The sequence below is a fragment of the Plodia interpunctella genome, chromosome 4 (assembly GCF_027563975.2).
Source record: "Plodia interpunctella isolate USDA-ARS_2022_Savannah chromosome 4, ilPloInte3.2, whole genome shotgun sequence".
NCBI lineage: Eukaryota > Metazoa > Arthropoda > Insecta > Lepidoptera > Pyralidae > Plodia > Plodia interpunctella.
Genome location: NC_071297.1, coordinates 4,930,410 through 4,942,156, shown reverse-complemented (window position 1 = coordinate 4,942,156; position 11,747 = coordinate 4,930,410). Strand labels below are relative to the sequence as shown.

Here is an 11,747-nt window from a genome sequence, read left to right as displayed (position 1 = left end):
ATACACAGTGTACGATGTCAGAACTGACTGCGGGAGTATTTAATTAGGTAGCCAGTCTGTTTTCGCCGAGCCTTTCATTAATCAATCACTTGGAAAGCCGAGCTATTATTCGTCGGATCGACACCTCAGGCAGGACCCCTCAAAGTGCAAGTCACACGAGACCTCTTAAAATATAATAATCGTGTTAAACACGACCATAAAAGCCATATTCGATTAGAAGAATTTTAAATAGGTTCCAGTCTTGTTATCTTCAGGCTATTGTGGAACGGTAACTACGTATCGTATTGGTGTAAGTTTTTGTTCTCCATCTTTATAATTGCTCTCACTCGTTGGACGGCATTCACTGATGAACTTATTATAGTGTTGATGGGTTATTGTACTTAGATTTGATGAAATGAATTTAATTTCAGCATTAATATAATCTTACGGAGTACTTATGTCATGGGAATTGTAAGAATAATGTAAAACCAGCTTGACGGTTGCATATTGACCCAACTGAAACGCGTAAAAACATAGCGAGATAGGGAAAATATATAAAATAATGCTTAATTTAAATTTCATATAGACAGTCACAATTAATATCAGCAGGTTTCATGTATAGTTATTTACACAACACAATAGTCAGAGCTTACGACGCAACGTCAGAACTGTGTGACGTCAGTTTCACCATATGATCGTCTCGGCTTCTTCCCAAACTAACTCTAAAAATACAGGTTTTGTAAAAAATAATATTCACAGGATAATTTATTTCTACATAATCTTTACACTTTTGACACTAATATTATATTAGCTATTTAGTTGTATTTAGTGTCATATCGAAGATTTCCAGTGAATAATCCTTTTTTCATCATTTCTATCGACTTTCACATCTTCTCTCATGCTTGAAGGTCGGTCCAGACGAAGCTAGCCCATGAAATTTGGAGTCTCAGAGTACTTACTAAATCCATGAGCTAGCCTTACTTAGAATTACAATTTGCTTGCCGATTTCAAAGACTTAACACTACCCTGTTGACTGCACAGACTAGAGAGGGTATAAGTTATTGACTGTGATTGTTCCCACAATGAGAAAGCGGTGGCTTATTGACTCTGTCAAAATTAATTCAACTTTGAACACAAATCAATTTCAGTATAATATTAGCTGTCAGAGCACGTCAAATTAAGGTTCTAATGAACTACGGCTCTTCTTTCTCACGTCTCGTCTAGTGAGCTAGTACATTTTTTGTTCATTTTGCTATAGAACCATTCCCATGCTATTGTTAAAAATTTTAACCACACGTATAAGTAACGAATATTTTAGAAAATTTATCATTTTTGGGAACTTAAAGATATATGAATATTTTTCATAATTTCCAATTATCTTACTTTACACTCGGGAATAGGGAATCTAACTATAATAACAAAAATGTTCTAAGTATTTTTAACCATTCTTTATATTTATAAAAATATACTTAAAACTTTTCAAGTTAAAACTTTTTGCCCTTTGATTGGAATTCTAATTTCATTTTTTTTATGAATAATTTTAAACTGTCAATGTTTTTTATCTTTGGCGTTTTGTACAGTACGGTGCGTACATATTTTATGTCATGTTTTCCATTTGTAACTGAAATTTGGTGAAAATCTTGAAGTAAACCTTTTTAAAATGGTTTACTATCTAATATCCGAAAATGTGAAAATGCTTCGGAAAATCAATAATGACTATGCAGCTTCTCAAGAGGTATCTCCATTCGAGTACATGAAATCATTTATTGAAAAATGTCCAGAGAATGCAGAAGACGCAAAGATATCATGGATTGCGGAATCTTTCTTAGGAATACAAAAACACAAACTTTTTTTAACAGAAATAGCAACTAAAATGAATGAAGTATTATCTGATGAAGACGTGGATTACTTTGTGATTATACTTCATGCAGTGACATTTCAGATTGAACCAAAGGATATGCAATTATTCTATAAATGTTTGTTCAATTTAAGTAAACCCTTGTTGAATACTTTTACTAAATATTTGAGCAACAATGAAGTTCTTAAATATATAGCACAAGTGGCCCAGAACAGTTACGATACAAATTACATTACCGAAAAAATTATTGCACCATTGTTCATATGGCAACCATACATTAGTGATATGGCCCATAACTATGCATTATATATAAAGAAGATAGAAAATCGCAAAATAAAACCTCCCACTGTACCAATACAACCAAATGTGCTGAACAGAAAAGGTAAAGAACGAAAACCGACATCAACAGGAGTATTTCCACTAACTCCGCCGAACTCAATTAGAACAAAAAATAAAAAAATGCTAACCAAAAATGAAATTGATGAAAAATTAAAAAGTATACATGAAAAAAATAAAGAAAGAGCAACAAATATGTTAAATTTCGTGAGAACTAAAAATTTTCGCTATGCACAGGTTAAATCAGATAGATATTATCAAAGATTGTCCGATATTAAAGATGGAGTGGAAGTACAGTATTCAACAAGATCCTACCCAAAACCAACGAATGCTGCTACTACTAAACCAGCTCCAGTAGTAAAAGAAACTGCAGCAACACTTAGAAGAATGAATAAGCGAGTTCAAATGGCAGAAGAAGAAGAAGTTGAATGGCTTCAAACGTTGATGAAAACTTGTAGAAATACTGCTACAATAGAAGAAATAGAAGATCGTAACCGACAAGAACTTGAAAGGCAAAGATTACTTGACATAGAAAAGAAACATTTAAAAGGGCTTATTTCTTATGAAGAAGCAGTATTAGCCAAAAGTCGAGTCAAAGAAGAAAACAAAAAAAAATACGAAGAATTTCTGAAAGAAAAAGAATTATGGAATGAGGAAATTGAGAAATGGAAAAAAATTGAAATGGAAAAGAACCGTAGAAGCTCTGAAAAACTATCAGAAATAGAATTAAATGTTCTGAAGGCAAAGCAAAATGCAGCTGTTAAAAAAAAAGAGAATGCTGATAAAGTAAAGCAAGAAACTGACTTTTTAATAGCTAAAGCATTAAAAGAAAAACAGGAAGAGTTAGAATATAGAATTAAAATGATAAAAGAAATCAAAATACTATCTATGATTGCTAGGAAAGCAAGAGTTCCCAAAATAATTGATCTAACCGAAACATCAGGGCTTGGCCTCCTTTGCGAAATGTCTATGGCTGAATTGCAAGAAAGATTAGCTGCCTTTAAAATAGGATTATCAGAAGAATTGGAAAGAAAAAAGAAACTTATTAAAGAGCAAAATGCAGCGGCGAAAGAAGATTTAGAAAACACGAAAAAATCGATCAAATCCTATATGGCGGATAAAGAAACGAGTCGTAAACAGAATACAAAGACAGTCATTGAGCCATCGACTACAAAGGAGATAAATGACTTACGAAAGATATTGGTAGAGAAAAGAAAACAAAGGCTACTGGTGAAAACTTGAATTAAACGTAGCATTGTGTTATGTATACTTTATTTTGTTTGTTTTAAAAGTAATTGATAATAAAATATGTAGCGTACTGCCATTTTTTTTGGATTTATCGTACCCTATTGTTCTATTTTCTCTGGGCTGCACCTTGGGGCTGCTTATGGAACTTTTAGGGTAAAAAATCTTCTATGCTGAGCTATCTCTAGCCCGTGTGCCAAATTTAATGAATTTTTCTGAATTCAGTTTTCATGGATGAGTACTTACCCACTTACAAAAATCTAAACTATATCTAAACACATTTATAATTTGGATACTATGTAATCTGGATTTATTTGCACGTCGATAAATATGTGTACGACATCAGTAATATTCACGAGAAATCCCCTAAACTATCCTGAGAGTTAGGAGCAGAGTACCGTAACTCCCTCATCTGCCCGTATTCCCGGTTCCATTCGTGGCTGCGATGCCCGAGGTCTAATGAATATGAATATTTATTTTATTCTTCTATCTCCACTTTGCACGCTAACTCAGCCTGTTATTTGTCCCTTTTTTATATATTGGTGGTTTTACCACATGCCTGTAGTCAACCATGTTTGAGAAAACTGTTTTTGTCTCTTAGCTATCAAGACTACTCTTATAAATCGTAGGATTTCCACTGGAAGATATATAGTCATCCTACTCTAGTGCAGACATAGCTACAGTTCTAATATAGTTAAAACAGATGTGACCGAGTAATCAAGAGTTGCGTTCATGAAATGAATAACATTGATATAAATAGAGGCACCTCGAGCGATCGACTTAATAAACTTGATTGCGCCGTTCATATTAGCATATAAGCTTTGAAATGGAGATGTCTTGCAATAATTTACATGAAGATATAGAGTTATTTTCATGTAGATAAGGCGCTTGTCATAGCATGTAATATATGTCATAGAAGGTAAAGGAAAACACGAGGAAATCTGCACTCTACTATTACTAGATGGCAATATTCATAAAAGTCATATCAGTAGCCTCTAAGTGACGTAAATAATAACACTTTTGTGTTGGCAATAGGAAACTAGAAAAGAAAAAACGATCACTTCGCGGTTTTTACTAAAAGAAATGTTATAATACCGAATCTGTAAATAGTGGCGCAATATCTTCAGATATTGCGCCACTATATATAAATGTTTACTACATACAAATATTTCAACATTTCTCAAAATACAGAGATCTGCAGTTGTGGTAGTTCCTTCGAGCAAGACGAATGATGACTGCCGGCAGAACGCGATCGATGCGCATGCGCAAATTGGTTGCTAAACTTAATTATTGCGGGCACAGCAATATTAGTGATTGGAATTTATGAGGTGACGCCTGCTTAATTAATAACAGTGAATAGTTTACGCACTAGTATTTTATTTGTTAGGTTTTACTTTCTGTGTGGATCTTGTCCCGTCGACAAAAGCTATTTTACAAATACCAGATTCTGCAAATAATGATTTTAAAATGTTACATTATATTAACTGCTAATTATAATAGTAACTTCTAGCGGGGCACGAATAACTTAATTATTTTGTACATTTAAACAACCAAAAAAATAATACCTAGGTAATACCCAATGTACACGTATACGTATTCACATAGTCTATGTCGTGGTCACAAATCACTACGACAATCGGAACGGAGAACCCTAAATGTTAAGCTAAAAATCGTGTATTTTACAGGTAGCTTGGGAAAAGAATATTTTAGCTAAATTGACGTCAAATTAGAGATCCTATTTTGCATAATCTATAATGATGGACACTATGATTGACACCGAAAAACAGACTATTTCATTAATTTTATAACACACCAATAAATAAATATTTATGTGATACCTACTGTTTGTTTGACACAGATGATATAGAGTCCGTGATATCTACTACATAGAAAAGAGGAAATAGCCAAGTTATTTTTATTGCAAATGCAAATCTGGCGGTCTATCTGAAGTAACTTTATTTTAGGAGAAAGCGTCCAACAGAAAGAAATCGTATCATCTGTTATTTACCGACAGAGACATGTAGTTAAAAACCCGTAAGCAGTAACCCGAGCTTAAACTTGTAATAATCCAATCCAATAACATGTCGATGCCGACGTAATAGTACAAATCACGTGACAATGTGGCTGATATCGAGAAAAAGCTAGTCAATATAATTTGGATTAAGGCAATAAATAAGGCGGGGTCGGCCGTTCATTTGTATCGGCGTATAATTTAAATTCTTTAACGCCAATGTTCAAGATTACGCGGCGAGATAGAGGCGCGGGCGCCCGTGTCTCTGCGACAACCACAAATAAATTTATATTTCCGACGGACACCGAGCTGACTTCTCTCTTTGTAGATAATTCGGCCGGTAACGTTGAATGACTCTATTAACAGCTTCCCTTTTTGGGATAAATGTCGATTTTGGACACTGTATCAGGTAGAACTTTATTCATAGTCTTACTCTAAAATATTGACCTTTCCATTTTCCATTAACATCTAATTTAAAAATGAAATTATTTCTTTATTCGTGATCTGTTAAAATTCAGGTTAAATAATTACCTATTTAAAACAAGGTTGTTTGCTTTCTAGATCTGTGGAAGTATTAATGTGGTATTACTACCCACTTATATCTACAGTAAATGCACTCCTTTATACAAGTAGTAACAAGCACCCAATTTCTCCTCTTTGGAACGTAATCATTACCAATTAGCATCGTGATCTCTGCGACACATTTCTGTGTAACTACGTTTTATTCCTCTCTCTGGACCATTTGTATCTCATAAAATATTTTATTGGATGAAGCCATATTCATAAAAGTACTGATACTCCTGCCTGAGTGACCATACTATAAATACGGGCCACTGTTCCGAGATTAACGCGATAACAGTAAAACGTCAATAACCACCTAATTGGGAGAGAACACTCAGCCACAATCACCTTAGACCCGTTCCGAGTGAGAAACAAATAAATATTGTTGGGCGCAACCTGATAATTCCCCCGATAACTTAATGTGCTTACATTTCCAATCTGCTCATGATTTTATGGGAACGATGATACAGCCTTAATTTTTTTTCTATGATTTATAAAGAGATACCGTTTTGCTTTCGTTTCCGTTGTTCTTATCTTAATTGCCTAATCTATCGGCGATGTGACATCTTTAGTACAATAATTAAGTCCAAATATGAAATTAATTTCTCTTTTAATTTGTCAGATGTATAAAATTTTAATTATACGTTTCACGCTTCTCGTTCTTAACGCATATTTAGATAAATCTTAATTTTATTATACTCACCCACTGAAATAACATTTCCGTTTCGACACTAAACCGAAGGTTGTTAAAATTTTAATCTGTTTAATGCAATCATTTCTGATTCAAGTTAAACTTTATAACCCAAATGCGAAAGGTAATATTTGAGGAATACGGTTATAAATTCCGGAGTGAAAGATATACTAAAAAAGTATTCGAAATGCTTCTGCAGTTCATATGGAAGGCTAATTTTGAGTGTCAACCGAAAATTTCGATTCACTCCTTATGACCAGGAACATTATTTTATTGGCCTCCGTTGTATGGTTGTTCAGAGTGGGCATATTAAAGAATTTATGTTATGATTGCTCACTCAATTTGCATATAAATAATTTGTAAATTTTATGTGCAAATGATGTCACATGTTTCGGTGTTTTGTTAAGAAATGTGTGAAAATTTATCGATGATAAAAACATCCTAATATCTTAATATTGTGAAAATCAAAACTGTTGTATGTTTTTTAAAATAACTGCTGCATTTATTAGTCATGAAGCTGGAGAATTATTATCAAGCAAAACAAGACTTACATAAAAAACAAACTCAAAATGTAATTTTTTGAGACGAGCTTTAAGAATACACAACTAATTAAATGTAATTACGCTAATTTTCACAAACAAAATTACATAGAATGAACTAGTACAAATAAGCAACTACTGATTTTAAATATATATATACATTTTAATACTTCTTTTTACATTAGTCAAATGTGTAATGCCAGCAGAAGCTATTCGCGGTGCCTTTTCAGTGATAAATATAGCTAAGATAGAGACAGACTACTACCCACCACCGTAGGCTCTTTCCGTATCTCCTTGTAACAACAACGACGCACTTAGTCATAAGCCACCACACAGTGTACACCCCACACTATACACACCACATACACAATATACTTACTCAGTAGCTGATATTATATTAACATAAATATAAAAAAATAATTAATCTCGATATGATTACATACATAAATGGTTAACTAATAAAATGTGTTTTTTTTTTAAATCAACGGCTCCTATTCGTAGTAGTAGTGATGTTAAAAATCACGTCAAACTGCTACAATACCTGGTGTAAACGTCAAAGAAGGTCAAACACTTTCGCTTTATAATAACAGATATTACCGATAAACTACAAATTAATATATTTGTATAAAAATCTGTGTCAAAACAGTGGCTCGTTATAATAATAATCGACTTGATCAACTTTGCGTGCAAGTGAGGCAATGTCTTTAAACTTATAAAGTCAATTCATGTTGACCGATCAGAAAACTTGTACCATTTAAATAATAACTTTGAAAGACTACTACTTTAGCAACGCGTAAATGCGGTTTGTTTTATTATTATTATTATTGACTGTTATAACTTTACTTATCTTGACCCGATTATAATAAACAGTCAAGGGTGAATAGCGTACGGTTATGAAGGTTCACTAATCGCAGGATACAATTCCATTCTATTTCACGAATACCAGGATACGGTTTTCGAGTGCTGAAAATTGAAATCATCCTTTCACAATAAAGCTTGGAGGTTGAGTTAAAATTTAAATCAAATATTTGGGTTTACGTTTTCTTTCAGTAAGGAAAAACTCATACATATAAGTCAACGGTGAAAAAATATGACCATTGTTATCTAACATATTTTGCTATTTCGCAGGGAATTCAAACACTTTCAAGTTAATCATTTTGACAAGAAGTAGTAGTAAAAAATCCGAAACAAACATAAAAAAAATCATGTTATACGCTCTATTTCGCAATATTCTCACGGGAGTGAAGCTTCACGTCACTGCTAGTGTAGTTTTGTATGATAAGTACAAAAACATTTACCAAAACAAAAAGACCTGAATATGTATAGTATGAATTATGACAAACGAATACTAAAAAGAAAACTTGAAACATATGATAATTAATTAACTATTCTGTGGTATCCCATTCAAGTGCGAAACTTTACTAAGCTTTTGCTGCCGTTGAATTTGATATTTAAATAATAATTCAATAAATGCATTTGTATAAAGACATAAACATAAACTTTTCTTCGAAACGATATCCCCAGTTCAATATTTATCAGAAATAATGTAATTGAAGTCAATATCATCATATTTTCTTAATCTGCAGGTGTCTTATTTGTAATATAATATTCAGTTTATTTTGTCACAAAAAGAATTCTACTAGGCAGAGAGTTAATTTATCAAATTCTTTCTTTTCCATTAAAATTTTAAAAATATTTTTTTAAAGCGAAAGCGATGGCCACCAATTTTGACTTCATTGAATAATGAAATACTACAATATTTTCTAATAAAATTCTTTATCTTGTGCAAATACAATTTTTTTTTTATCAGCCCATTTATGTCTCCTACTGCTGGGAAAAGGCCTTCTCTTCCTTTTCCACATATTTCTATTGAAGGCAGCTTATTGATCCCCCAAAGAAACCATAATATCGTCCAGAATATTTATGTGGATTATTTTTATTATTTAAATAAAAGAAATTGATAATGTGTACGGACAGGCGCATTCCAAGGCCCAATTCGCAAACTATTGATAAAGCTGACTAAATCGATTAGCTCGCTCAAAACACATTGATTGTGAAATTGCTTCTAATTAAAAAAATCGTTAATTGAATTTAAATGTGAACTTAGAGTATGAGAATCGAGCCTCTGGTCAGTAAGCAAATGTCGGGATGAGAGCGAGTTTACTCGGCCCGGTGCGTCAAACGACGTATAAAATTTATTGTTATTGGTCCGGCGCGCGTACATGCATCCACACTCCGCGGCTATCACGACGCTACAACTTTATCGACGGCCGCACTATTCTGAACAAATGAAATCTCTTATGCCGTGTACCAGACGTTTACGATGCTCGTATAAATTACCCGACGTGGCTCTGAACGCAACGTTAACTTAACAAATCTATTATCTTACTTTGCTACTCAATTATGTCTACAATGTTAATAGATATGATTTGCATTAATAGTCCAATATTTTTCGATTGTTTTTAAAATTAAAAATTACTAACAATCGCAAATTGTAATGCAGTTATTGTTGGCTGGCTAACAGTGTCATACATTTTAAATAGTCTGAAATTCATATCATATACAAAATATAGTATTTTATTTATCATTCTGACCACATCTAATAACCTGATTATTCATTTACTTATAAATATGTTAATTTGTACAAATTTCTACAAAATATCTGCAAACTTGAAAAACCATTACAGAATACGGACGCCACCCGAGCATTCGACGTCATAAATACTGTGCACCATCGGCAATTTGTTAATGATAGGCTCGGATCAACATTATGTGAACATTTCTAACACCTTCCCATAATGTGGAACAAAAAATTCACCATCATTATCTCCATAACCCACTGCAAGGTATAGGCCTCCTTCCGTCTTCGTCAACTTACTCTGTCCTTATACTATTCATCCTTATACAAATATACAATTGTTACCGTTAATGTACATTTGCAACATATTTAGAGATTTCATGCAGTTGTTGTGAATAGGAACATACTTGCATATATCAAACTCATGTGAAAATTTATAATTTTAAAACTGATTACTGTATCAAGAAATATAATTTATCTGCTAATGCGGTTTTGTTTCCCTTGTTTTTACTAAAATATAAAATAATAAGTTGACAGAAATTAAATAAAATTAGATATCTTCCTGCAAATATTGTATGCGGCGGCTAATGGACACCTAGCCTTAACAACTGACAGGCAACAATAGCATTCCCAAAGAGGGTTGATGTCTGGCAGGCGGCCGGTTCTAAGATCATAGCCAAATATTCAGAAATGTTATTTTTGAATATTTGGCTAATTTTAAAATTAAAATTAACTTTGGTTAATTTTAAATGCGAAACCCTGCGCTTTGAGGCATCACAGCTCTGAATATAAAGAGGAATTTGAGAGAGAAAGGATATAAGGTGAATGCGGGCCCAACCCAATGCGGAGCAAATACAGCTGAGATCAACGGCATAACGTGTCTTCTGGAAGCACTTACATTAAGAACTTTTAATGGTGACTTATTTTAATGATTCTCATATTGTTATGAAGCTATTTACTAAATTGTGTGATCATTGTGGCCTATCTACCTGTACTCTCTATATTTTCTGACCTCGCTTTCACTGGAATGATTGTCGATATCCGGGAAGGACTCAATGAGACTTTATTTAATAACAATGGAGAAAAAAAGGATAATTGTTCCACATATGGTTGGAGATGTGAATTGTGACTGCCGCGAGATTTACACGCTTTTGATACAGGTGAAAGAGTTAATGACGGATAGTGTAACCGCACTTCCGGCGATTTTGACTTTCAGATGAGTTTTTCTTCATAGTCTTCCCTGGTGATATCAAAAAATGGAGCAAAAAACTTTAAAGTTAACCATGTAATTATTTCGTTATGCAAAATTTATTAACTTTTAGTATAAATTAATGTTGTAAATTGCCATTCTGTAAAAAATTTAAATTCTGTACTGATTGTGTAAAATTATTAGTAGTCAGTTGCGTGTAACCATGCGCAATATTAGAGTATCGAAAGTATATTTACTTCCAGATTTACATTGCTAACATAACAAGTATAACGTCCTGAATATTTTGTTATTTCAATAGATTTTGTAAGATAATTCTCGACATTGTTGTTTGTAGACGAAATTGAAGCTTTCTAACCGTAACATTCTCTGAGCTAAGCCTATGACAGAAGGACAAAATACTACGATTTGAAGTCCTGAATTCGATTCCCAGCGCGGGAGTTTGTACTCAAAGATATGTATACTTATTTTCACAGAAATATGTTTGCGGTTTAGCGTGTGTTGTGCTCATTTCTGTATTTGTGTCCAAAGGACCCTTGATAAGCTTACTTCTTAATTACAAACACAAACTGTGGCACACTCATAACATGTGGATTACTCAGCTTACCGTAAACAATTTTCTAACACAGGTAGTATATTCGTTTATGCAATTTTTTTCTTGACGTACATTGTACACGTATTTAGATTCATAGATTAGGTAGTTGTGTTGAATAAAATAAAAGAAACAAACAATTTTTAATTT

General features: G+C 33.0%; 1 protein-coding gene across 1 annotated transcript; it reads left to right on the top strand.

Moving 5' to 3' along the window:
• The first annotated feature begins 1,538 nt into the window (after nt 1-1,538).
• On the top strand, nt 1,539-3,493 carry LOC128669564 (cilia- and flagella-associated protein 99-like). Its single transcript, XM_053744471.1, has one exon. The coding sequence runs from the start codon at nt 1,640-1,642 to the stop codon at nt 3,413-3,415; it is 1,776 nt and encodes a 591-aa protein (XP_053600446.1). The 5' UTR covers nt 1,539-1,639; the 3' UTR covers nt 3,416-3,493.
• Nucleotides 3,494-11,747: the final 8,254 nt, after the last annotated feature.

Bases quoted from the DNA above. Each gene is read 5' to 3' on its own strand.
- LOC128669564 (XM_053744471.1), top strand. From the start codon at position 1,640: ATGGTTTACTATCTAATATCCGAAAATGTGAAAATGCTTCGGAAAATC.